Raw genomic sequence first — 27,137 nt, forward strand, 5'->3', positions numbered from 1 at the left:
TGGAAGCTGAGAGATATAAATCAGCACAGACAAGACCTCTCTCCTGCTTGCAGCACATGTAGTTACATCGTTTTGCTTGCTCTGAAGCCAAGAGCTAAAGCTGTTTGCAAGACACTCAGAAATGCAACAAACACATGCTGCTACACTGAGCCCTCCCATTTCTGTACAGTCAGCAAAGCCTGGCATGCCTGAACACAGCCTGAAAGTAATGCTGTGTTCCAGAGGCAAGAATACTCCAGTGTGCTTTTACTGGAGATGCTCGTTCAGCTGGCATATTGTTCAAGGGACGCTTGGGGCTGGGACGAGGCAGTTTCGGCTGCAGATTTGACAGCTGCTGCTCTCTGGTGAAGTAAGCAGAAAGCCAGGCAGCCTTTCGGGTTGGTTCTCCTTGGTTTTTGACTTTTAACAGGCAGTCACCTTTCCCGAAAACAAAATTCGACCCCACACCACAGCAAAACAAAAAAACCCGAACAAACCACCACCATTTCCACCCATTCAGTGCAGTTTCTAAGCCTGCCTGTAAACGTGCAGTGAAGCCTAGTGCTGCAGAGCCCGATGTGGTTGTCAGTTCCAGCACGGGTCTAATTCCTTCTGACATTTCACACAGCTCTACTGGAAGCAGCAACACGGTGAGTCTGTGTCTAGGAATGCGCTCTGGTCTCCCACATTCTCTATATGTTGCGTGCTGAAAACGCGCCAGCGCTCACAATCCAGCACTCCCCTGGCTATCAGCACCACCCCACAGCACACACATACCTCCCATGCATTGCAGAGCCCCTCCCCTGCCCACTATCACCTACAGACAAAGGCTCTTCCCCACAATTGTGCTGCCATGGGCTGAACTCCCTCCAAGGGGGATTCCACGTGACCTCATAAATCCCAATTCTTCAGACAAAACCTTTGAAGATTTGATCCACAGATGTGATAAGCAGCCAGCTAGTCTGTGAATGAAGCCAGCAGATAAAGCCTAACTTCAAAGTAATAAAAACCACCCAGACAGCTAAGCAACTGGGAAGGGATTTTGTTTGAGACTTCCTTAAAGCCGAAGGACACACAGTCAAATGTCTATTTAAACAGGAAACATCTTATCAAAATGATTTTACTTTTGCAGCAAGCCCCAGCAGCAGCCAGTAAGTTACTTTTTCCTATACTGAATCTCTTGTTACTTCTTGCCTTTTTTTCTGTATTTTTATTGTGTGAGAACACAATAGCTCTGGTAATAGTGCTCTGGAAAAGCTGTTAATGTGTTCATACATTCTAGATCTGAATTCCTGCCAGGATGACTGTACTTCAAATATGCTGATAAACAGGTGTGTGGAGGGGAACCTTTTCTATGTAATTTTACTGATACCGTCTCTGGGGGCCAAAATGCACTGAAGCAAATTTAACACCATCTAAAGTCAGATATCAGCATCTTCTCTCTCGCAAATGCTGACAGCATTTCCATTACAAACGTGCAGCCATCACCGGGGAGTTCTGATGTTTCCTTGCTACGGTTCAGAACTGGACAGGTTTTTTTGGGTTTTTTGCCAGTAAGAAGCCTGGAAAATGTAACTAGCAAATAAAAAACAGCAAATGAAAACCCTCGACAATGACTTAATGTAAAATTTATTGCAAACTGAGATTGCAGCCGTTAGAGTTTTATCCCCACAGAAATGCACCACAGCTATTGTGATATTCCAGTGATTAATCTCTTAAACCAGCTGGGGTTAGGCTGCACATCCAGACACTCTCTTTACCACACGGTTCATGCATGTCTACAGACAGATGTATTGCTCAGCATACCTACCAGCCCTAAGACAGACAAATTTATCCTGGCACAGACAGGCACTTCGGTATGTGTGGGACTGGTATAAGCTGGGGAAGAGGCATCTGCTTGATGCCTGAAGTCTGCAGCAAGTCTTTGTTTCAGCATGGGCGCAGTTTGGAGGCATTCCAAATACTTTAGTAGAATCCCAACACCTCATTGTACTTCCAAGGCACTTAAACATAACACGTGCTTTGCTGCTGTTGAAAGAGTCACCTCCTGACTTGAGCTTTGAAACTAATACTGTTTGATATGCACGTAGCTCCGAGTGAAAGCTCTTGCACACAGCTCTTGAGTAAACTAAAATGAACAGTGAAGTGAAGCTCATCTCCGTCACTGCATCTTACAAGCAGCAGCAGAACTTCATACCAACACAGTGACAACTTCTGGGTACCCAACATCACCAAGCACAACGTTAGGATGGAGACAGAATTTTAATCTCCACCATACTTCCTCAATGGCTGCAGACCTCCTGAATGTGTGTAGGCTGAGAAGCAAACCAAAGAAATTCAACCTAAACTTCATAGATTATATATGGTTTTGGAATCAGTGACTTCTGATCTGGTAATACACTGCTACTTTTGTCTGTGCAGACCACTATACTCCTCGGGGAAGGATCCTGTCTCACTCATGTGGAAAGCCTACCACATACTGGGCTGTGTGAGTAATTCCAATTACCCTGATACAATAATGATCCGATAACAGTGCCCTAAAGGACAAGCCGCACAAGTCAACTAAAAACAGTCCAGACTGGAATGTTCAACTCCTCCTTAAATATAAAGGCTCCTCCTTGGTGTCCTGTAGCTGATATATTCCCCTGAGGAATGTGGCTGCTTTCACCTGCAAAATGCTTCATTGTTCCTGTGGATTTTTAAGCTCTTGAACAGACAGGGTGATTTGTGTACAAACAGGCAGTTGGCAACTACTTTCCTTAAATCTGATAGTGAGCTGCTGAATTTCAATGCTGATGGAGACACCATCAAAGAGACATTCCCAGGAGTCGGTAGGATTAGTGGAAAAGGGTTCTCACCTTTGAGGCCCTATCATTAGCTTTCTGTAGCTGCCAGAAACTGGAGAAGACAGAGAAGAAGACGAGATTCTTCTCTTCCTGCTTCTACCATGGTGAAACTGCCTTTTGTTACTGATCTCCTCCCCCCCCACTCCAAATTCAGCTGCTGTGTGTACAAACCTGACTGTGTTCACAGCTGAAAAGCTAAAAGAAGATTCAAAGCATCAAACATCCCCACATTTCAAATTCATCTTAATACACACCTTTAGTTATCGACATTTGTACATTTGAGCTTCCCACCCTGTCACTGTAGATCTATTTGTCCTGTTGGCTGTGGGGAGGAAGCAGTGTTTGGAAAACAAAGGCCTGTGCCGAACGTGCTGAACCAACAGAAGTGATCCAAAGCCTAGAAAATACAGTCTATAAGAAAAAGCTTGGTCCAGGGCTTCTTCAGTCTAGGACAGACTGATGGGAGATTGCTGCTTTCAAACAGGAAAAGGTTATTGCAATAACAGAAGGGGAAAAAAGCTTGTTTTCCATGCCCACTGTGAACATGATTAGAATAAATTAATTTAAATTGCAACAAGGGATTTCCAAAGACAGTAGACAGAAGTTTCTAATACTAAGGATAATTAAGTGGTAGTCGACATAGTCTGGGAGACCAAAAACCTACACTGATGGGAGATTGTTAGGAACGATCAATTCTTTGATCATTGCTAAGCCATAGAAGTTCAAACGAAAGTTGAAGTTCAGTAGATATCCTAAGAACCATAGAAAATAGATTTAGAAGGTACCCTCAGAAGTCATCGAGTTTACCCTGCAACCCCCAAAACAGGAATAGGTATATACATTCTTACTACAAGTTTGCCTGCTTGCCTTCCCCTGCCCCCAAATGGAAAAAGAATCAAAGTGATTCAGTAAGTTTTGCTGAGCAAAAAATACTTCTATAGTACACAAACTATGCCATTCAGTATAGAAAAATCATGGCTTTGTACGACAATCAAATCACTAGACTTGGCAAATTAATAGTGGTTCTCTTTCTGTTCAGGAGGCTGGAGCTGAGGCATCCCCTCGATGCACGGGTAGCTAATCCAGTTCTATTTTCTGTTCACAGGCAATTGTCCCGCTGCAGAGAGCACACAGCAGGCGGGCGATGAGGGATTCTGGGAAGAATCTACTTTTAACCTTGTTCCACTCCTGAGAAACAGTCAGAAGGAGGATTTATTTCAAATTCACTTCAGAACACTGGAATGGGACAGAGCCAGGAGCTCTCCTGCGCTCTGCCAAAACCCTTCCAGTTTTCAAAGTATTCATTTACAGAAAACAGCCTTCTGGTGGTTACAACACTCCTCGTGATTTAGCTTCTAGCTCCAGTAAAGGTTAACAGAAATGGAAATGGAGTAATACATTCAAAAAGAGTGCAAATATCTGAACCCTTAGCAATCTGTCAGGTGGACTGATTTAACTCTAGGTAATAAGGCAATTTTTATTGTGATTTAAACAAATCAATTTTGGTTTATTACTTCAGGAGTTTCTTTACAAGTGAAAACAGTTTCTTAACTATTTCAAGACTGTATTTAATTTTAGCCAATATCATCTTCTGGAAAGCCAATTTACTTCTTACAATTACTTAAATATAATAATGTAATCCCTGATCAGTATAAAAAGATTCAATATATATATATTTATATTTTTCTGTTATTCATTATATACTTATATATAAATATATATATTTAATATCAACAGATATCAAAAGCTTATGTTTTCAGTCATACAGTTGTTTAGATTATTAAGTTAGCATCAAACTATTTCATAATATAATAAAAAATACAGAAAGCCATGAGAATATTTCCTGAGGTCAAGCAGCATTGCATAAGCATAAAAATGTGATGTATGAAGCAAAAGGAAATATTTGTCCCAACTGAATTAATTGCTTCTGGTCACCATCATCTCCAGTCCTTTAGACCCACTAATGAAAAATCCTGGATTCATACAAAATTTCTCTGCTTTCCTTTCCTCTTCCAGAAAAACGAAGATGAGCTTTCCTGCGCTTCGAACTCCTGGTGATTTTTCAGCTTTTAATTGGTTGATTTTGGTATAAAATAAGAGTATATTTTTAAATCTGTAACTGTAAAATCATCAGTAATCCACCACCTTCAGTAACTTTTGTTGGAGATTTACCGTGAACAGTTTCTCTCTGATGTGGTGGGTTTGGCTTTTGTTTGAGATTTCTGCAGCAAGCCTGTGTTACTTGGCCACTTAAGTTAGATTTATTTTATAGACCATAGTAATATACATCCTCTGTTGTTTCATGGTTAGGAAGGAACTGAACCTTAGCTTTCTTCCTTCCTAAAAAGTTTTTAAGCACCCCGCTACAGTAGGAATTCCTGCCACCATTTCCAATAATTTTCTTCATCTGGATCCAAAAGCATTTTCCACCTGGACATATTCAACAGGCTTGATCTGAATTCATGGTTTCAAATAATCAAAATTGGATTTTTAACAAATACTGTGTCCTTAAGATTAAACCATGCAACTGTATCTGGGTCCTCTCAACCCATCCTACTCCAATTCAAATATGGATTATCCCTACAGAAAGAGAGAATTGTCTTTAATTTCATCTGTCTTTGGGGGGGGGCACAAAACAAATCAAACAACACAAAATGCCAACAATGGACATCAAAATACCAGGTATCAATACTTTATTCAAAGGTATAATTCAAGGCAGTATCTTCTATTTTGTAATATGGAAAAAAGTTGGGCTGAAATCAGTAAGAACAGTATGCTCTATGTAAAAAAAAACCTCTTCCAATAATCCCCTTAGGTAAAAGTGATCCAGACCTAGGAAAAAGATATCATGCCACTTCTCTCTTTCCCTTTCTTGGAGTAGTGTTTGAAGTTCTGTGCAATAAGTCCCAAAGCCAGTGGAACTGTGTATCAGTGAAAAGTAACGACCCTTGAAAGCGTATGCTGTCTCAACAGAATTCCGAGGCACAAAAGTACATTCAGAGTTAATTCACAACAGACATTGCAACAGAAATATCTAAGAAACTTCCTCAGCCAGATCCAACCCATCGGATTCGAGCCTAAGGACCAGCTGGCCAAAGAACTGCTTAAAACATCCAAGACACACGAATAGGGATTTGCTTGTCCCTCCAGCCACAGCAAAGAAAATTCACAGGTTTCAGAGACAAAGCTCCTGTACATGCAATTTGAGGAAGGAGGGAAGTGACAAAAAACCTAAATCCTCAGGGACATGCATGTACGTCAGCTACTGCCAGAGCCAAGCATGATCAGCAGCCTAGCCTGACCAAGAATAAACAGAGCTAACAAGCCTGGAGCAGTGCCAACCAGCATTAGAGAAATTATGTGTGCCAGGCCAGGGAGTCAGCTAATCCACAGGAAGACTGTAAAAAACACTCCACAAGAGCTGCCGGAACTCACAGCTACCAGCTGCCAAAGGCTCCTACCCTTTAAGGCTTTTTAAAGTTTGGCTTTGGGATATCAAGCACAAGACTGCTGCTCAGCATGGTTTAGGCATAATAGAAGAAAACAGAACAGAGTGCAAACTGGAAATTTGTTTTCATGTACAGCCCTACTCTGGAACTAGGAAAAAGGGAAGGGCAGCTTCCTTTACTGCAAGCTCCAATTGCTCATTCAGCATGGCAGCTTAGCTGGGTGCTAGAGCTGGCCAAAACCACAGAGCACAAGAGAAGCACATCAGCAAATGCAAAGTCATTACATATCTCAGGGGAAAAGTTGGTGTCTTCACTTGTACAGAACAAACAACCAACCACAGAACAACCAACCAACCAACCAACCCACAAACTTCCATTATATGATATAAACCACGATATCAAATCCCCTGTCAAGTGTCATAAGGATTTGCCTCCAGATCTGCTGTTATTTACCTCAACAGCCCCCAAAGCAAGATGCATCAAGACATTTGCAAATCAAGACCTACAACAGAAATACATTCAAAGGCAAGACAGACTTACAAGGACACACGGTTTTGGGTTTGGCTACTGACACAATCTAGGGAAGCACAATAGGATACTAGTTCTTTAGGGAGAAGAGAAAAACAGGATTAAGGCAAGCTGGCTCAACATAGCTAAACATGAATACTCAAACCAATAGAAACCCAAGAGACTGTGGTTTGTATTGATATAAAGCTGTAATTGTGATTATCAACATGTAATTAACAACATTCTGCAAGTCAACAGAGTTAGCACTGCTTTGGCAGTGTGTCATGCCTTTTTTCTTTAATACACCAATAATCATACTCTTCACTCGACAAAGTTGGGGTATTTTGTTGGGGATTTTTAGCTCTTTAAACCAGGACAGTAGATGTCTATCTTGGCACAGCAGACATTCCTCCAAGCCACACTTGGGCTGCTTCTTTCCCCATTTCCTTTGACAGTAGCCAAAATATTAGCCTCTTCAGATTCAGGCCAACACAGAAAACAGTAGAACCTGCAGGTACTCAAACCCTCTCAATAAGATAGGCCTCTTCAGAAATGTGATTCTGGAGCATGAAAACAGGATTGAGTATTCATGAAACACCAATGAGAGGCATTACTCCTACCACCGGGAGGAAAGGCACCTCAGAGATCCCTTTTTATCCTTGCTGAAAGCAACATTATCCAACAGGTTTCATAAGTTTCTATGTCTTAAGAGTCTGAAAGGGAGAGGAAGCAAAACAAGATTGCAATCCTCCATATCAGTTTTCCCCCAACACCGGGATATCTTCCTTGTACCTACCACATATGGAAATGGCAACAGGCTATCCAAATTGCCTGGGCACTACTTTGGAATGCAGGTGAAGACAAATATGCAACCCACGGCTTCTGCCACCACCAGTAAATCAGAGCTTTCATTTGTACTTTATCTGTATTCCTGTTTGCGTCAGCATGGCAGCACTTTGCCAGGCAGTGTCAGACTCTTACTGGGACTGAAAGTCAGCTCCAGAGCACTCCTGCGAGCACTGAAGGACAGCAAACAAGAGCACGCTATCGCTCAGCAAGAGCTTTGGAACAGGTGACAGAGGTGACAGCAAGAACTCCTGGTTAATGCTGGTGCTGTACCAGCGGGTCCCAAGCCAGCTGAACAACACAAGGAGAGTTTAATGGGCTAAAGTTTTACGTACCGGAAACAGGAAACGTGCCAAGCTCCGCTGACAGTCTTGTAGAGGCGCTGACCAGCAGCAATGCTGTCCCCACATCCTAAACACCTCCAGACTTCTTCACCTGGATATAAAGTAACATACAGCAACTAGTTTACATCAGAGAAAACAAGGACTGCTGCACCCCTGATGAAGAACAGCCTTAAACTCTATAACTGACAGGAAAGCCTCCACACAGAAAGTTAAGTCAATACCAGGCAGTCTGTAACCCCAGAATGTTCCCAAACTGAACTTTGACATCTTATATATATATTTTTTTCCCTCCAGACATAACATCACCATCTGCTCCTTCACATTCTGCAGAAGAAAGCAATATGACTGTTCACAGAAAACAGGTGAGTTACAGCTATGCTGTATTCAGAGTGGAGAATTTGGGAAGGCAGGTTGGTCTACATCCACAACACTAGGGCAGGAAGCCATGCTACTATTTCCCCCATGCTACTGACTCAGCACATAACGTTTGCACTCATTTGTGTAATTAACTGGATTTCCCAGAACTGAAAGAAAGGAAAGGCGAGCTTTATTCATAGAGACAACTTGACTACCAGGAAGGAATTACACACTTGAATGAATATTCCTGTAGAGACTATGCAGCCAACACCACACTAGCACCACACTCAGGAAGAGGGGTTGATGCCACTGGCCTACTGCCCTTTCAGAAAATACTTGTTATAATGCAGTAATAGTTTCTGCTAGAACTGCCATAAAACCCCAGAGTTTATTATTTATTTAGTTTATTATTATTTAGTTATTTATAAGTTATTTAGATGCATGCAAGCTAGGAAAAATGGTATGAAAACTTGCTCACAAAGAGCATCTGGCACACACATAAATACTATCCAAAATCCAAACAGCTGTATGGGCATGTTAAAGAAAGAGTCAAGGACCTGGATGAGAGCGGGATGGCACAAGGAACACAGCACACAGCTGGGCATTTCTCAAACCTGTTTCTTCCTGCTACCAAAAGGTTACTTGCAGTAAGCCTGCATAAGGAAAGAGTGTATTTGGAGAAGAAAAACCACTAACCACGGACTTCCAATTCCCAAAGGACGTTAAAACTCAGTAGTTGTTCGGGCAAGCTGATACCAATGTTAAATCACTTAAAGTTACACAAAACAGAAGCCACCAGCCTTCCATGCACTTTTACCTCACTGTGTAGGTCAACGACAACGTTTAAAACCAGCCAAGGTGAAGATCTCCTTGTAATGCTTTGCACAAATAGCTATGTTAGAGAAAACACTTGTTGCTCAGGCAGCAGCAAACACTGCCCTCGCCAGCAGATCAGCTGTACCCAACGGGGACCTCCTTGCAAGACTCTATAGCTGGACAGGAGTCAAACTGGACAGTCAGTGTAAGCAGCTACTTCAGTTCATAGCTCCACACCTGGGAATGTGCCTGTGCCCTCCCGCTACCTGGAACACCGAGAACTGCCCCGAGCTCAGATCTGCACAGCCGAACAAGGGTTAGGAGAAACTTGGAAGAAGCTGTCACTACCCATGCTCTTCTCTAAAGTAAACTGCTCTTCAGCACACCAAACAGGCTTGGAAATAAAAGGCAAAGCCACGTGTGCCTGCACCTCAATGTGCAGGCATCCAACATGCTCCTCTGGGAACAGTGCAAACCCTGGAAGCCAGCTGGACTTTGGGAAAGCCAGACACCATCTCCTGCAGCTCCATCTCCTTCGGCTCTGTGCCACGAGCACCAGATGCAAATGTGAATACAGGCAGCGGATCCTATTTAAAGGAATTTAAAGACTAATGACTACACCACAGCTGACTATAAGCAACGGCTCTTTCTCCACAAGGATCATTCAGAGCTTCACCCATTAGCTTCTGAACTCCAGGTAGCAGTCGCCTTACTTCCAGCTGCGGTGCAGCATCTGTTCAGCTGTGCCCGGAGAGGCCGATTAGCTCCCAAACGGAAATGAACAGCGCTGTATCCACGAAATCGCTGGAGTATCCAGGAGGAGTGACGGAAATGAAAAAAGCAGAGCAGGAAACAGAGCGAGGGAAAGGCAAACGGACACGATCAATGTAACAGGTCTGGAGGTCCCCCAGGACAGCAGGAATGTCGCAGGGCGGCCAGCGGGGAGCTGCAGCGCACCCGCCGGGAGCAGCAGGAGCCGCAGCCCCGGCAGGCACCGGCCCGGGAGAGCCACCGAGCCCCGGCGGGGAACGCGGGACAACAACGGGGACGGGGCCAGCGCGACCGCCCCGCCCCAGCAGGCTCCCACGCTAACGGGCCGGTGCCGAGCAGTCACCCGCCGCCACCAGCAGCACCGGAGCCCGGGCGAGACCCCCTGAGCCCCGCACCTGCCGACCCACCACACGGCCGGCGGACGCGGCAGCCGCTCCCGCCGTCACGTCACGGCCCGGCCCGGCCCGGCCCGGCCCGGCCCGGCCCGGCTCACCTGGCGCCTCCATCCCGCGCCGGCCCCGCCGCGCCCCGGGGCTAGACCGCGCCTGACGTCAGCCTCTAGGGAGCGCGCCGCAGGTCACGTCACTCCGCACCTTGACCGGCAACGCGCTCCCGCGCGCGCGCCCCCCACCTCTCTTCCCCTCTCCGCTACCTCCGCGCCGTACCCCGCCCCGCAGGCAGCTGATCGCCCCGCCCCTTTCCTCACCGCGGGCCAATCGGCACTCCGCCCCCCTCACGGCCACAGGCCAATCCCCGCGCTGCTCCGGCGGTAACCGTCCCACCCCATCCGCGGTGAGGACCAATGACAGCGCGGCCGCACATCCCGCCCCCTCCCACCTCGTGCCGGGGCGGGCGGGCGGGCGCGGCCGCTCCCGTGGCTGGGCCGCCCCGCGGGGCCTACACCCGCGCCGGGCCCGGCCCGGCCGCACCGGCCGCCGCTCGCGGTCCCCTCGGTACTGCTGCCGCCGGGGGAACCGTCCCCGTTGCTCCCGCTGAGGGAGAAGTGAGACCCCAGCCCTCCCGCTTCCTGAGGCAAGGACCAGCAAGGGGCTCCGCCACTCCCCGTCCGCGAGGTAGGGCTCGGGCCGGCGCCTCGCCTCAGTCCGTCCGCAAAGCACAAAGGAAGGGCGGCGCAGTCCGGTCAATGTAAAACCATTTTTTAATTCTAAATCACTTTCACAACAGTGAAAATTAGTGAACAGCAATGGTAATGCACTAGACGAGCCATTCTGGGCTGTGTGCAGTCTGAGTACGAGGGGGAAGTGGTACGATACAAAAAGCACACCAGGGAAAAGGTAGGAACAAAAGCGTTAACACTTTCAGACTATTTCATTATTGGATTGCCAGAAAATAAGGACTCTCAGTCACATTTCTGTAGCCACCTCTGTCAAAATCCATTCTGTCTCTCACCAATAGATGGAAAAAAACCCCCAAACCATTAAAATTCTCTATTATTAAACATAAGTGTTAGTTAATATCAGTTTCAATACCTCTTGAACCTATTACAGTCGCTTTTCTATCCACTTTCTCGGAGAAAGGCTTTAAAGAGGCTGCTCCTCCCTGGTAACCTCTGCTGTTAGCATCGTTTCTCAATGCAAAAAGGAAACCATCCCTTTTACTGTCACATGAACTTCCCCTTCTCATCAGCAGGGGGTGCTGCCTGCTCAGGAGAGGAGGTCAAAGCCGCCGTGCTGTTCTACCGCCAGCAAAACCCAGCCTGTCTCCTAGAAAGGGTCCCAGTTACCAAGTTACGCACTCGAGAAGCAGCATGTGCACGAGTAGTTAAACTTCTCAAAAGTGCCGCACCACCGAGGTTGAGGCGCTGCTTCAACTATTTATAGTTGAGCAACATATTCTGCCAGACGATCGAGTCAGGTATGAATTTGACAAGATGTGGCAAAACACCGGCTGAAGCTTTGCAACATTCCACTTGCCAGATGGAATTTTGGAGGTAGGCAAGTTAAACTGCAGACATCCTCTGTCTCAATACTAAAAGTGAACAGTTTATAATGACATAAATAAGCTTCTACAACAATTAATTAAGGTGTCCTGCCCAGGTACCTCATTCATCCACTAGAAAAACCCTAGCGATTGAAACAAAGTTTTTATGAGTTGATTTGTTCTGTCAGTTGTCTATTGCCAGGAATGTCACAATATTCATCTTGCAGGAAATAATTATGTCTATGAGCGATCTGAATCAAAATATCCTAAAAGTAAGAGAAAAAAATTGAAATTTTTCAGAGAAGTATGAAAACTGTTCGTCTTGCCAGGGAATCTCTCCTATCTGCTGTTCTGAAAGAATCTACACAAATACATCAGGAGTACTCCCTAAAGCTGTGTACCCAACAGGATTCCAAAACAGCTACCAAGTGCTCACCTTCTGAAGTATTTTCCCCTCAGCACATAAATAGTTGTGGTCTCCTCCAGCACTTCAGGTTAATTTCTTTGGTAGATACTGCAGAGACTCATGCACTACAGCCATTCTGCTGTGGCATGGAGTAGCTGTACACACCTGTAGAGAAAAGCTCTTCCAAATGTTCCCTACTGTGGCATGTGCTAGCAAAGGCAGGATCTCATTCTTCCTCCTGTCTGATTTTACAGTATGACAAGTTTAACCTGAAAACTCACATAAAGATGCCTTTTGTTCCTCTCCCCAAACACGCTGATCTCAGATCTGTAATAGGATTTTATTTGGAGTACACAACCTTGAGTAGAAAGTCTCAAAGCCTTGGGAAGAATAAACGTAGCTACAGTGACAGGGTTGTGAGGGGATTATCCAGGAGTGCAGCCACAGGCTGCTGCGCAGAACCAAGGAAGACAACACTGTTTTGTCAGAGAGGAACGGGGCTGGGTGAGGCAGACAGGTTCCTCGGACTGTTCGGCAACCCCACCCGGCTCCACGATGAGAGAATCTTCCAGTGTCTGGCTCCAGCAAATTCAGGCTTTAAGAAATTGCAGCATAAATTTGTATCCCTTCTTCTAACAGCCATCAGAACCTCTTCAGGAGGGGTTTCCCATCGCACTGGGAAATAACAGCAAGAAAACAAACCAGGTTCCAAGCCTGGTTCCGTTTGCATCACGTGCTGTGCCCAAAGAGTCTTGGCAGTGCTGCAGATGATTTCCTGAAGAAGGCTGGATGTTGATGTGAAGACATTAAATAACATCCACAGCTCAGGCAGATCCAAGCATGAGATACTGGTCACACTGCAGAGGTTTCCTTACCTGCCCAGTCTGCCTTGGGGCAACTGTCTTTCACATAAACCTGGTGTCACTGATTGGCACAGGATTTCAAGGCAGCACTCCTTTTAGGAGTGGAGCTCAAAGCTAGGCCCGTGGTTTGTGGCAGTAACCTGTTGTACACGACAGCTGAGCTGAAATATGCTTTTTAACCAATGTTTAATTTCCAACTCTGGCGCAAAATGCGAGATTCCTCATTGTCCTGTAGTACCACCAATTCCTGAAGCCCATAGTTAGCTACGGAACCAGACACCAAGAGATTTAAAATGGGATGGGGATGCAGTTTGTAACTGTTTCAGGTGCCTTGTCGGCCATGAATATATAGAATAATGGAAAAAAATTACGCAATCAACAGCCAGAACATTATCACCAGAGCCACAAACAGGAAGAGGCGGGATAGGAACTGCTCATCCACATATTGAGGAGTCCCTGGAACAGCTGGAAAACAAAGGAAAAAAGAACAGTTCAGCTCCTTCCTCCTCTCTGTGTATATTCTGAACATAGTATATTCATAAACTGAAAGATATGCAAGGAATCTACTTGGTGAGAAACCATTGCTATTTCAGACTGGCCAGCCATACTGGAAGATCAGAAGGAAGACAAACATCAGCTCCCTGAAGCAGGACTTGTGGTAAACCTGCTCATGACTAACAGCAGCAGGCAGCTCCAGTGCTCCAGTACATGCAGCTCTGCTCAGAGTACTTCTGGGCACAGTGCTGAGCCAGATTCACTGCTCACAGCTAGCCAAGTCCACTGTTTGCAGCCTAAGGAACTTTACCACCTCTACTTGAGCACTCCTCCCCATCAATGTGAAACATCTCTGCATAAGGGAATGGTAAAATGGTCAAAGCTGTGTATGGCGCCTTGACAAAGAGAACTAATGTAAAGCACACGAGCTCTAAAGCTCAAGCTGTGTGTTTCTGGAAGTGCTGTATGGAATCCCCATCTGAAAAGCAGATAAAGGAGTTGGTTAAATGATGGCTGTTACAACAGCATATATTTACATACTCCTTAGCTCAGTCACACCTCCGCACACATTTTCAGTGGACACTCAAGTATAGTTAATAGGCAAGTTAATTTGAGCCTAGTACAGCACAGGTCCTTGGCAACACAGGTGTGACACGAATGTTCTCATAGTTCTGATACCATATGACATGGTGAAGAAAATTTGCCAGAGGAAGAAAATCTTCAGAGGAGAAGAAAATCCTGGGCAGTAGGTTCTTGTTCATAACAGGCAGACTTAGTTTGTCTACAGTGCAGATGGGGAGGAGGTTTTCTGGGGATTGCTTCATTTTTAGAGAGCAAGGCCACTACTTGGAATAACCCAACTATTTTTTCTTGATTAAAATCAGTGAAATCATTTCACCAGAAAAATTACTTCTTGTGGAATACAGGTGACTCAGAGATAAATTCCTGGAAAAGGAACACACTTTGCTGTCATTATTTTGTGGTACAGAGGGGTTTAAAACAGTTTAAATTTTTCCTTCTCATCTTTCAGGAAATGGTCCTTTCCTGCTGTTTTCATTCACGCCTACTGACTCATTTTTAGTATTATTATTAGAAACCCTAGTCCAATTTATCTCATTTTTCAGAGGGAATCTGCTGGAGTACCATAGGAGACATTTGAATTAAAGGGGAGAAGTCTCCAGTGCCGCTGTCCCTCTCCAGTTCTACTGTCCTCTCAGGAGGGCTTTCAGCAAACCATTTTGTGTTTCTATTTACAACACTGATTTACTTTACTGTTCAGAAAGTTTTGTCATTTAGCAAGCTATTTGTTTAAAAGTTACAAAGGAGTTTGTAACAAACACCTATTTGTGACAGGACTCTGGGAGAAGATGGGTGCGTGGTACCTGGAGGAGGTCGCCCATCGTTTATGTTGAATGCTGTTGCAAATATACCAAAGGGAAACGCCCCAATTCCGAATGACATTTGGAAGCCACCATCGCCAAACCCAAAGCCCTGGAATCCCTGCAGAGAACAAAGCAACAGAGAGAAAAAAGGTACCAATCATTTAAAGCCTATTTCAGAGCGTTTTGTAGAAGTGCAGACATTCCCTCTCACTGGCTTTCCTGTGGCTGAGGCAGTATCATGCTGGCTGGCAACCAGTCTGCCACACTATTGTTAGATACCTCCTTAGTTCTCCTGGGTTTAAAATGTTTCACACAGTATCAAACTTGCCAGAGCAACACAAAAGTTTGAGAAAAAGAAAACCAGGAACCACTGTTCTTTCTTGAAGGCCACAAATTAACAAAAGCATTTCTCTAGTGTTTCTCAACTTAAAATAGCAGATATCCAACAATATATCAAAATCAACATTAACAATTCTATTTAGAATGTCTTAACAATATATTAATCTCTATTAATAGCTATTAGCCATAAATCTGTAAGAAAGGCATTGTAAAAAAAAATATTCTGCATTGATTTTCACAATACATGTGCATAATTTAAACATTCAGTGAGGTGATAAATGCCAGCGGGATGCAAAGAGCATTATAGAGAGGAACAGTAACCATAAAAAAAAATTACCGGGGGCACTCTAATTAGGGTGGCAGATAAAGTCATCTGGGGCAGGAATGCCAGACATAAGGAAAGGAGGAAAAAAGGAAGAGTTACAATGCAACAACATTGACCCCTATGGGATCCAGACTAAAATACCACATCAAGACAAAAGATAAGTCTTCTGAATCAAGATGAATCCTACTGTATACAAGCAGTGTACTATTTGAGAGCAAACTGTTTAACAGTCTAAGCAGTCATGTCATGTTTGAAAACTGTGCAGAGCTCAGTTTGCCATGTTCTGTAACCCAGCACACTGTCCTCTCCTCTCAGAATTAAAACAGCGATAGCAATTCTGAAAACCCTCTGGTCTATCACCTCCAAACAGTGGGAGGACAAATGTGATTTCACTCATATAGAATCACAGAATCAGCTAGGTTGGAAAAGACCTTTAAGAGCATAATAAAAGCCAGACATTTCTGGGTTGATCCTTGGCTTGAGGAGTTAGTCTTTTGACTATGACTCTCCTCAAGCATTTTGCCAGGGACAGCAAAGCACTCTGCGTGGCAGGTGCTGTGCCTACAGAAAACAGGAGGGCAGCATCATTACTGCTATGTCTTCATACCAGATTACTCTGACTTACGGCAGCAGCAGCTAAAAGGTTCAAAGTATAGCAGCTGATTTAATAAGAAGGCAACTCTCTAGTGAGAAATAACAACAGAGCTCCCAATACATTCAATATAGAAATGTTCTTTAATCACTCCCAGCAGTTGTTTGCTTGAAGCACGAGGTATACAAATGCTCCCCAAGGACCCTAGGCTGAGTTACACGGAAATATGCAATTGTTTCATCAGGTCATGCTCACTGCCATCGTGCTGAAGAACACCGTGGTCTGTCCTACTGGCTACTCCCATGTCTGTTCAACCTACGCCAGCTGCTGTTTACATTCACTCTATGTCATCTCCTCAACAAAACCACAGGTCCCTCTTTGTATTAACATGTATCCAACAAATAGCTGCATTCTTATGCTTGTAATGCCATGGTACAGTAACATCCCATAGAAATGCTAGAAGCAGGTGTCAGTGCCAAAAACCTAAGTTCACGCATAGATTACGTATTTCCATGGCAGGTATAGTCTGATGGAAATACACTTCCACAAAGAATTTTCAAAGCAAAGTGTTCCTTGTATTTGTATATGAAGAACGATCAGGGATGAAGAGCATTTCCAGTGATGCCACACAGGTCTGTTTTCATGAAGCACAATTCAAGTTAGCCCATTCTTTGGGATGCTAGAGTACTATAGGAATGGAATTTTCTGCCGCACTGCAGCTATCAATTATTCGTGAACAAGCTATTAGGGATGAGCAAGAACTGTAAGCCTTCGGATCCTCACACAGGATGACTAAATCCTCCAAGATGAATAAATCCCACCACCAATAAAAATAACTTATCTGCTCGAGCTTGTTTTTTCACATACCCCTCTGTTCTCTGGTTCCGGTCTCTGCCCTTGGGGTCGTGGCGGAGTTTTCTCTCTGCAGGAAGTTGTGAAATTAGATCAAGTGCTAATATGTGCCAAGAGTATCTGCACTAGCCTGGCTAATAGAACAAACATAGGGCACAGTCTCACCCGACCGTGCTGCAGCAGAGCTGGAGGCAATGTACGAGTGAGTAGACCACCCAGCTTATGAACCTTTAGCATCACATCACTGAATCAAGATACTGCATTTTGAATAACAAAGTCCCATTGCAAAGGCTAGAAACTGAGGACGTGAACATTTTAGGTAAGCTTGTCCAGTCAGATAACATTCATTGCAACCTGCCACTTGTAACTGATAATTAACACCCAATTAAAATGAAAATAAGTTGCCAGCTGAGTAAGAAATAAGGTGTGCAAACCCAGGCCAGAAATATCTGGCAGAAATGGCAGTTCTATATGTCTTTTAACAAAGTATTTCACATTGTGAATCCACAATTTTGACAATCTCATCTTAAGACCTTAAACTAAAGTTTCATCTTTAGTTTTCACACAAAACCAGTTGTATTTAGGTTTCTTACCTGGGGTCCTGTTGCCCAGTGCTACCCCTTCCATACAGAGGAATAACTTTATCTCGACTGATTCCTGCTTTGCATACAGGACACACTTGTCTGTTTGGCCTGGTCTCTAGCCACTAAAAGAAAGTAAATTATAAGAAAACTAGTAAAAGACCACATAAACAACATGCAAACCTCATCTGCAGCCAGGCAGAGAGACTTTAGCAATTTCTCAGAAAGCCATGGAGCAAAACATTTTATTAAATGCCAAGTACTCTCCAAAGTGGAGTTTGCATTTTGGCTCTTGTTCTGGTACAAACCACTTGCTGATGCGTACACATTCAGAACTGCACTGAAGTAAAGTATGAAGAAATAAACAGAACCAACAATCCTGCATAGGCCAAGTGTAGATACCCTCCTTTCATCTGTCTTTTCTGTAATAATGCCACAATATAAAACACTACGTATTCCAAGAGAAACACATTCAGCACTTAAGTCTGCAAACTAAACCCCTGTGAACTGCCTACAGTAATTCTCCTACCAAAATTGGGAATACCCAGTATTTAAGAAACTCAAAAGTGGGATGCAATGCTAAAAGAGCAGATTGCAAGGTGTTGTGTATGAAGTTGCATTAGCAGGTTGTGATTGCCCTGGAGAGAAAGAAGCATTTGAAAAGAGGGGGATACTCCAGAGAACCAAGGGCTTCGCTGAGTAACAGGAGCTGATGAAAGACAAAGTAAAAGGAAACCCGTCTTACCTGGTGTAAACAAGGCCAACTGTGAGCATTCCCAGGACAATTTGTTCACAGAGCAGAAAGAGAGGGGAAAATAGAATTAGTTACTGACAAGTCGATCCGACAAATGTATAGTGTACCACAGATAGCACAGCTTGGAGACAACAGAATCCTGGAATCCAGCTGGGCTAGTTCCATAACCTCCCATTAAAATAATTGAAAGCACAGCCCAAGACGGATCTCCACTGGTCTTTTCAGGTTATGCAATCTAAGTTGCTAATGTGATTTTCTATATATCACCTTTTATTCCTGGGCCCTCATCCATACCAAAGGCCCATACAGAGGCTTAATTAATCTTAGTGTTTACTATACAATTTTCTAATACCATGAAAAGACATCCCTGAGCTAAGATGCAAATGAGGAAGAAGTCAGTAAAGAGCCTTCAGGATCTTAAAAGAAATTAAACAAGAAAGATTTAGCTAAAACATCAGCCATGTTCACAAAATCATGGAATAACTCCAAGTGGACGGTACCTCAGGTGGCCTTCAGTCCAACCTGATGCTCAGAGCAGGGTCAAGTATTGAGATCAGACCCAGTGGCTCAGGACAGAGAAATTCCCATTATACAGAACGACTCTTAAGATTAAATTAATATGGCAACTGCAAAAAGGTCAAACAAGCAAGCTACAAGATAAAACTGCTGAACAGCCATCTGCTTTCAAAGCGGTTTTGACACTACTATTCAGACAAGATACATGCTGATTTTCAAAGTTCCATTTTTTCAAATCCTTTTGTACAATAATTTAATTTTATCTTAACATACCATCAGCAAGTGATTTTCCATCTCCTTCTAGAGTAAGAACCTGAATTTTGAGATGTTACATACATTTACACAGAAACGCTCTTTTAAGCCTCTTGTATAAAAAAGAGCACAATTTAGCCTACTGTGTAAAATAAACCCCCCAAAACCCCATTTGGCCATGTCAATCCTTAATAACTTCTTAACATTTAAGAAAGAGTATGTTCTAGACCAAGTTATCCATGTAAGAAATGCTGCGCACTTCTTGTATTTGTGTGATACATTCCCATGTCAGACCAAAGAACTGAAAAGGTAGTGTTACAACTGCAAGATCATGGGAAAAGAGAAACCCACATGTAAAAAGCTTGTTATCTTTTTTTATGGTTTCAAAGGAAAAAAGAGCAAGCTTGTAGGAAGCATGAGAACTACAATTTGGCCTCCACAACCTAATTGCAGATGCAGGTTTAGGTATGCACAGGTTAGAAAGGAATTTAGGTCTGAACAAGATATCCATGCTAGACAAGACAGCACAAAATAACATGCATAGCCAAGCAGTGTCAGTGAACACTGACTGTCTTATGTGGGGCTTGTTTGTTTGTTTTACAAAATAATCCAGAAGTACAGGAAGTTGAGGAAGTTTAAGATGCAAGAAACCCACTCCCTGGAACATGAGCAAAGAAAAACAGTTGAGAAGCAAAACCAAGCCCCTCCTAAACCAAAACCATGGTCCTTACTAATTTTATACAAGACATTTTATTTGACATCTTAGATTTACAAAAATCATAGGCTTTTCCATGATCAGATGGTGTTCTGGTTTATCTGGGGGGGGGTTGAGTACGTACCAGAAGAGATGTCCACACAAGCTGATAACTGCATCCTTGGCAGTGTCTAAACAGATGTTACATTCGAAAGTGTTGTCCTGATTAGTATTGTCCCCAGCACCATTACTGCTACTGCTGCCACTGGTCCCTCCAGTACTGGAGCTCTTTGTTGATGTGGAAGTCGTGGTTCCTTTGCTGGCCATCTTCAAGAACTACCCAGACACAAGGTCAAGAAAATTCTCCTGCTGGAATCCAAGCAGTGAGAAGGAGCTGAAAAAAAACCAACAACCAAACAACTTCTTGGCATTATAACATTGCATTCTCATCCTGTTCCAAACTGGTAGTGATTTATCTAAGAAGCACTTGAATCTTGTTGTTGATGGTTTTAGTTTAACATAGCCAAGAGGGATCTTTTTTTAGAAACTAAGCTACTTTAAAGTCCTGTAGTATGACCTGGCTGATATGTGACCTGTATTTTAAAGTTACTGACAAGCAACTGAGATCCACAGCCAAAACAAAACCACCGTATTTTCTCATAAATGAGCTCACATGGTCATACTCCTCCAAAAATTCAATGCAAGTAATAACGGAGAATGCAGTCTGACACAGGATTTAATCACAAAGCCATTCACAGTCTGGACAGACTGACTTCATGCAGCTTTAAGTTCAATGTTCATTAGTCTGGAATAACAGTGATAATGGCAAGCAAAGGTGGCCTAGTACATGATTTGTCTCATCAGCAGTATATTGCTGCTATCACAGCAGTATGTTGATATGACTATCAAACATTTCTAGTACTTGTAAACTATCAGACATTTCTAATCTGGTAGTAATGCAGAAGTAATAAAAATTTACTTCAGTGTGCTTTAATTTTACTTACATGCTTTCACTTCTCATTAACATCATCATCTTTATCAAAGAACAACCTCTACACTCTAATTCCTTGAAATGCAAATTCCACAGTACCTAAAACTCTTGAGGCTCAGCCCAAGGCATTTTCATTTCCAGAAACAAATACTTTTACCAGTACAAGATTTTTAATCTAAGAACTAAGAGGTTTCAGTAGTTTCAGAAGTTAATTCACCAAAACAGTTTAAAATACTCCACTGTGCATTTCATTAAACTGACATCACGTTGCTGCTGCAGGGATATGAATACTTAGATAAGGTTGTAAGAAAGAAACAGGTGATTATCTCAACTTTTTGCAAGTACACAAACAGTTAAGCATTTTAAAAGGGTTTTTCAGAAGCTAATTTCTTGGCAAACTTACCCCAGAAGCATTAAAGGCTTTCCTTAGTGTCCCCTCTTTGCAGCAGTGCTGAAGCACAGGTGCAGAGCAGCAAAATAAAACCTCAGCAGCTCTAGCTGTTAGTGTCAACAGCTTTTTTCCTACGATACAATCCCACTGTGTGGTCAGGAAAGCATCATACTCAAGCCTCATTAAGGTATTGCAGCAGAGATGCTCAATTACAACAAGTGAAATGTATTTTTGCAGAGCTTTTTCACTCAGTTACATCATTTTGCACAGTGTCCCAGAAGGGCAGCTTTGTATTCACAGATGCTGTACTTTAACACACATTGCTCTTAGCATTTCAAACTGTGACTTCTTTTACACCCAGTAGCAGTTCATTGTATAAAATTAAAATTCGTGTTAGTTCAAGGCAGATGGAAATGCTGCCAGCTCATAAACTTTAAGCTAAAGAGACTTGGATTTTTCACACATCCTTACTACCAGAATCTTCAGTCTGTCTTGCTCAGTAGTTTAATGCTTGAAAATTTACCAACTTGGACCTATAATTATTTGCTGGGAATTAATATTGAAATTAAAACTCAGGAGTTCAACACATTGTAAAAAAAAAACCCCTAGCATCTTCTTATAGAATGGGCACAAGAAATGTCTGGCTTTTATATCTTGACATGTAACACAAGAGAAGCATGTAGAAGAGGCAAATGAATGAATTTCTGTCCTTAAAACCAACATGGAAAAAAGGTCTTTTTTCCCAATCAAATTCCATGTATCTAAAACCAGAAATGTGGGGACTCATCAATAAAGAGAAAATCTGTACCTTCACAAACTTCTACTTAAAAATTCCTTGTCTTTTAGTAACTTTAAAAAAATTAATAAATCATTAAGTTTTGAAGAGAGATGTTAGAGAAATCCATAGGAATATAGTAATGTAACGGAATACAGATGGCTGAGACAGAAGAATCATAATAGGCACTGAATCTACTCTCCCAGAAGAAGGCCATTCCTTAGGCTGTACTGGGATCCTCTCCTAATTATTTCTCCATAGGCTGACTGGGCCAATGACCTATTAGGATATAAGCAATTTATAATAACAAAAATGTATCAAACCAGAACAATAAAAATAATCTTATTCTGAAACTTCTGAAATTTCTCCAACATTAGCTCTTGTCCGTGGAATACTGTTTAACATAACATGTGCTGCTGGGGTCTGCTCAGCTGCAAATCACGCTGCACATACACAAAGCAGCAAGCATGAAACAGCATCCAATGACTAAACTTACACTTGGTAATCATATTTTGTGTCACTCGTGAGCATAGTCTGTGAATCCTGAAGTACAAGTTCAACTTCAAATTCAACTTGTTCTGAGTGTAGAACAAGCTCAAAATTGTTGAAATGTCACTTGAACTACACTTAGACTCTAAGACAAAACCTTTTGGAGGAGGAACACTCCCCCTCTCCCCCCAACAAACTACAAACTAAAAAGAAAACCAACAACCAACACAACAGGCCAAACTAACCACATTTTCATTCTGAATTAGAATTCAGAAGGAAGACTGTGAGTACACCGGGATATATCATAAATTTTGGGGTTAAGTAAACAGAATTTAGAGGTGTCAGTGGAGGTTTGTAAACCTCCATCCTTTACATCAGGTCTCCAAATCAACCCTAGACACGTGATGAGTAGCAAACAAAACAAGAGAAAGGATATAAAAATCAGCTGTGATCTAACTGCAAGCATGCAAAGATCTTCTCTTTTTTTATTTCCTGCTGCTTTGCTCTCTAGATATTTATAGGAAAACAGTATCTTTGTTATTTAAAATCCATCTATATTTGCTATTTATTTCCTTTAAATCATGACCTCTATGATATCCCAACAGGCTGTTCTGAAAATGACTGAATCACTGACATTTACTGCATCCAAGAACCCAAGAGTGGCAATAGATGAATAGTTAAACAACAAAGAACTCATTTTCAAGTAGTCTTCCTAAATAAAAAAAGCCTTGTGGAGCGTGAAGAAGACATGGAAGTGAAGATACACATTTAGGGATCCAGCGCAAATCCCCCCGAGTTGCGTAAAGAATAAGCATGGATGAAAGAGGTCGTGAAACTGGAGCTCTGAGAAGCAGATGGCACACTGGGACCCGAAAGTTTCACAACCGAGAGCACAGGAGGTCCATGAAAGAAGTAAGTGCAGGAAAGTCTAAGTGCTCTGTATAAATAACAGGCAGTAAGAAAGAAATTTTACTCAAATACTTTAAAAACTAAATCTATTGATCTAGTGGGAGAAACTGCACACCAGGAAAATGTGAGCTGAATGGCTCCTGTAAAATATCACATTCCTGAACTTGGCAAATGAGAAATTAGTACATTTGACCTGACTAAAAACACAAGAGAAACATTTCAAGACACAATGGGAGAGTTTCCACCATGGTTAAAGCATACAAAAAGAACACTGGAAACAAAGCAGGTGAACAATAATTCAATCCGAGAAAGACAGAGAGGGAATATACAGATGACATTAACTTCTAATTTATGAAGCAGTTGTAGGATACGTGTTCACAGCACTACAGCATTAGGATGTTTGAGTATTTCATCTTCTTTCATGAGCAATAAGAGAAATTTCTGGTGAGGTTATAGGGCTCTGGATAATTTATTAATAAAACCCAAAGTTTATTCCTCTTTGTGGTATATAATACATAAAAATGAAATAAAAAAGAGCATTACTGGATGTAAAATTCCACTAGAAAGACACTTTTCCATATTTCTTTCCTAATGAATCTTACTATATCTAGGATTACTGAAACTGAACTAATCCAAATCTACTTTGTTTCTGAATCAAGGCCTGATTTAGTTTCTGAACTTTTGCCATTTAAATCAAAAGTAAAATTTATTGGGTTATTTTTCTTATTGCTACCGTACCAGTGTCATTTTCAGACAAATGAGAGATTTTATCCAAGGAATATTAACATCAGAAATCCTATCAAAATCTAAAAATATTACTCAAGAGTTTATATAAATACACCCACTCATAAGTTTAACAACAATCTGATTCTTAACCTATTACAATTACCTGGACTTCAAGTAAAATGAACAGGTAACCTTTGCTAATAGTTGTTGACAGTGCCTAGAAGAAATTACATTTACTCCTTGACAGTCGTTTTTTAACATTCTTAGCAAATACAGGACTGAAGCCCTCCTGTTAATCATTAAATACACATTTATCTCTCACTACCTTTTCACTCTATTCTGCCCCCCAACCATGTTACATTTTAACACCCCAGAAGCAGTTTCTGAGTCCATCTTTCCACCTCCTGTAACCTGTGCCTCTGCACCTACCCACTTTTCAGTATTGCCATCAAGTGGTCCCAGTGTACACGTTTGTGTGATCACTGGGTCTTGCCAAACCAGCCATTTGCCCTACAGACCAGCGTGCCTTTGCTTGGCCTCATTTCATTAACTGGGATTCTGCAACCTACGTGTGTTACAGTTGCTGCTTCCAGGATAAGATCCCTGCTGAAAGGCCCTTCTGGCAACTCAGAGGATCCAATAGACCTCACCGATGCGAGACATTGTTACAAACTACCAAAAAACCCGAACTGATTAAAGGAATTCTTTGGTTTAGCCATTCCCTACAAGTATAATACAGACTCCAAGAAAATGCTGCACAAATCTTTAGACAAAGATTTTATCCTCTTACCTCATAAAGTCCAAAGGAAAGAAAAAAAAAAAAAACCCAAACCAAACTGATAGAACCAGTTGGGTAATACTGCCGGAGCGTTTTCCTGGTTTGGGCGTTATGTAAAACATTAAACGCCCCTCCAGTGGGCTAACCCGGTTAGCAGCAAAATGCAAAAATAAAGCAGTTACGATATGGTTTAAGAAGGAAAAAAGAACAATAATGGCACGTACCCGAAGCTCTCGCTTTGCGGCCACACCTAGAGCCCGACGCGTCCCTGACCCAGCCGGGCGCTGCCCCGGGCCGGGGCTCCGGCGCCTGCAGGCCGCTGAACGCGGGATTTCGGGGGGAAACCCCTCGCAGGCGGCCCCGGGCCCTGCTTGTCGCGGCCAGCCCCGGCCGGAGCTCCGGCAGCGAGGCTGCGCACACGGGGCCTGCCGGGGCGCTGCGCGGCTGGGGCCGCGGGACCGGAACCGGGCTGGCCGAGAATGGGGCTCCCGCGGCGCCCCCGCGCCGCTCCGACCGCTCCCGTCTCGATCGAGCGCAGGCGGCTCCGGCCTTCCAGCGGCCCCCTGGCACGGCTCGGCCCCGGCCCGCTCCCGTCACGTCTTACACCGCCGCCCGGCCTCGGCTCCCCGCACCCTCCCCACCAGCCGGATCCGCTCGGCTCGGCTGGGCTGGGCTCACCGGCGGGTCTCGCTGCTCCCCCGCAGCAGCCCCGAGCCGCGGAGCCGCTCCCCTGCCAGCGGCCGCCGTCACCTGATCACCCGGAAGCCCGGCCCTGACGGAAGGGACCGGCCTCCCCGCCGCCGCCGCCGGGCCGTAGGGCCGCGTTCCGCCTGCCCGGGGCTCCGCCGCGCCCCCGGGGCTGCCCCGCGGGGCGGTGCCTTGGAAACGGGAAGCGAGGCGGTGCTTTGGAAACGGGGCGGTGGCGGCTGGGCTGGGCGCGGGGTGCCCCAGGTGGCAGCGCGGCTCCCGGGCAAGGTCCGGTCAGCGCTGCCGGGCTGCCCGCCCTGTCCCCGAGCCCCGCGACCGGAGCCTCCGGCCCGTTGTGACCTCACCGAGAGAAGTGGTGCGGTGCGAAGCGCGATGCGTTCGGGCCAGGCGCAGTCCCCACCACCGTAACCCCCACTCGCTTTGTTTCTGTTACAGTTTTGTTCTGCTCATCGTGAGGTCTGGTGGGGGCCGTGTCCGAACGGCTGCCTCTGGAAGACGCAGAAGCTTCGTATTGTCAACAAGAAGTGCTCGACCCAAGCAGGGAAGGAAGGAGGGAAGGCGGCAGCTTTGAGGGAAATAAATTATTCAAATGTGTGTGCAGAGCGCTAGGATCTGAGCAGAGGAGCATTCCCAGGAAGGGAGAGAGCTTGATAAAGGTATTTACACAGCTGTCAGAAACCCCAGAGATAGGGAGAGAGACAAAAGGGAGGGAGAGGAGGGGACTTGGTGTCTGAAGGAGTGGGTCAGAGCTGAGAGAGGTGATGGAGAAGGCACCTCTGGGGGGTTTTGTCCCTGCTCTGAGGGCACCCCACCAGTCCTGGACACCAAGGCAAAACCAGCAGAAAATTGCTTGTTGTTTTACACAGTAGAGAATTGGTGTATCCTAAACCAAGGTCTCCCACTAAAGGTGAGCCTTACAAGTGAATAGTTAAGGTAAGCAGTAGGGGGAGGTTAGTGCCTATCAGAAAGAGACCAAGGTCTCAGGCCTGTCTGCTCACAGGTGGCCTGAGACTCCAGAGTTCTAATGTGAAGATTGGAACATGTGCCAGGAAATGATCAGCAGTATAAAATCAGCTATTCTGAGCCTTTATACTGCTTTCAATAGCACATAGGCTTGGTGGAACCCATCTCGAAGTGGTCATCTGCCAGCCCAGCTGGAATTGCCATCCATGTTGATGTTATCACACTGGAAAATTTGTAGTTGAGGTGAAGATGAAGATAGTGTCTGAAAATGATAGTGCTTATGGCATTAGGACACACGGTGTAAAGCTGTCCTACCCGCACAGGCAGTATATTTGCTCTCTCATGTGCCACAAGGCAGGAAAGCAGCACAGTTTGGCACAGCTTCAGCATTCAAGCAAAAATTTGGCATCTCAGTGTAGTATCCGATTAATCAGAAGTTAACAAGGCCCCAAAGGTATAAATGGTATCCTCTAGATGCTGATTAAAACAACGATGAGCTT

General features: G+C 44.0%; 3 protein-coding genes across 11 annotated transcripts in view; 1 reads left to right on the forward strand and 2 right to left on the reverse strand.

Annotated features, from left to right (window-relative positions):
- The window catches only part of LIMK2 (LIM domain kinase 2), a 32,425-nt gene extending 21,906 nt beyond the window's left edge, over positions 1-10,519 (reverse strand). For 2 of the 3 annotated variants that reach the window (XM_030500406.1, XM_030500405.1), the window contains exons 1-2: positions 10,409-10,519; positions 7,963-8,062 (exon numbers count right to left, since the gene is read on the reverse strand). In XM_030500406.1, the coding sequence (XP_030356266.1) occupies positions 7,963-8,062; positions 10,409-10,421 (113 nt within the window). In that variant the 5' untranslated portion in view covers positions 10,422-10,519. Of the gene's footprint in view, positions 1-7,962; positions 8,063-9,857; positions 10,204-10,408 lie in introns of those variants that run through there. The other variant, XM_030500409.1, reaches the window with a different exon arrangement.
- A 537-nt stretch (positions 10,520-11,056) lies between these two features.
- On the reverse strand, positions 11,057-26,101 carry RNF185 (ring finger protein 185). Of its 5 annotated transcripts, XM_030500414.1 has the most exons (9): positions 25,481-25,588; positions 25,191-25,391; positions 20,053-20,301; positions 18,437-18,455; positions 17,704-17,816; positions 17,126-17,180; positions 15,679-15,714; positions 15,003-15,120; positions 11,057-13,590 (listed from the first exon to the last, which is right to left on the reverse strand). In XM_030500414.1, the coding sequence occupies exons 3-9, from the start codon at positions 20,232-20,234 to the stop codon at positions 13,493-13,495; spliced, it is 621 nt and encodes a 206-aa protein (XP_030356274.1). In that variant the 5' UTR covers positions 20,235-20,301; positions 25,191-25,391; positions 25,481-25,588; the 3' UTR covers positions 11,057-13,492. The 5 variants fall into 5 exon arrangements, with proteins under 5 accessions (XP_030356274.1, XP_030356275.1, XP_030356273.1 ...); XM_030500415.1 differs by lacking the exons at positions 25,191-25,391; positions 25,481-25,588 and adding an exon at positions 26,019-26,101; XM_030500413.1 differs by lacking the exons at positions 25,191-25,391; positions 25,481-25,588 and adding an exon at positions 25,645-25,837.
- C11H12orf43 (chromosome 11 C12orf43 homolog) overlaps positions 26,087-27,137 on the forward strand; it is a 32,680-nt gene continuing 31,629 nt past the window's right edge. For 2 of the 3 annotated variants that reach the window (XR_003993622.1, XM_030500411.1), the window contains exon 1: positions 26,087-26,330. The gene's annotated coding sequence lies outside the window, so the exon portion shown is untranslated. The remainder of the gene's footprint in view (positions 26,331-27,137) is intronic. The other variant, XR_003993625.1, reaches the window with a different exon arrangement.

This window comes from Strigops habroptila, chromosome 11, assembly GCF_004027225.2.
Source record: "Strigops habroptila isolate Jane chromosome 11, bStrHab1.2.pri, whole genome shotgun sequence".
Classification (NCBI taxonomy): Eukaryota; Metazoa; Chordata; class Aves; order Psittaciformes; family Psittacidae; genus Strigops; species Strigops habroptila.

Bases quoted from the DNA above. Each gene is read 5' to 3' on its own strand.
- RNF185 (XM_030500415.1), bottom strand. From the start codon at position 20,234: ATGGCCAGCAAAGGAACCACGACTTCCACATCAACAAAGAGCTCCAGT. The intron at 15,715-17,125 runs GTATGTGAAAAA...TTCCTGCCCCAG, and splicing joins CGGAACCAGAGAACAGAGGG to ATGACTTTATCTGCCACCCT. The intron at 15,121-15,678 runs GTAATTTTTTTT...TGTTCTCTGCAG, and splicing joins CCCTAATTAGAGTGCCCCCG to GGATTCCAGGGCTTTGGGTT.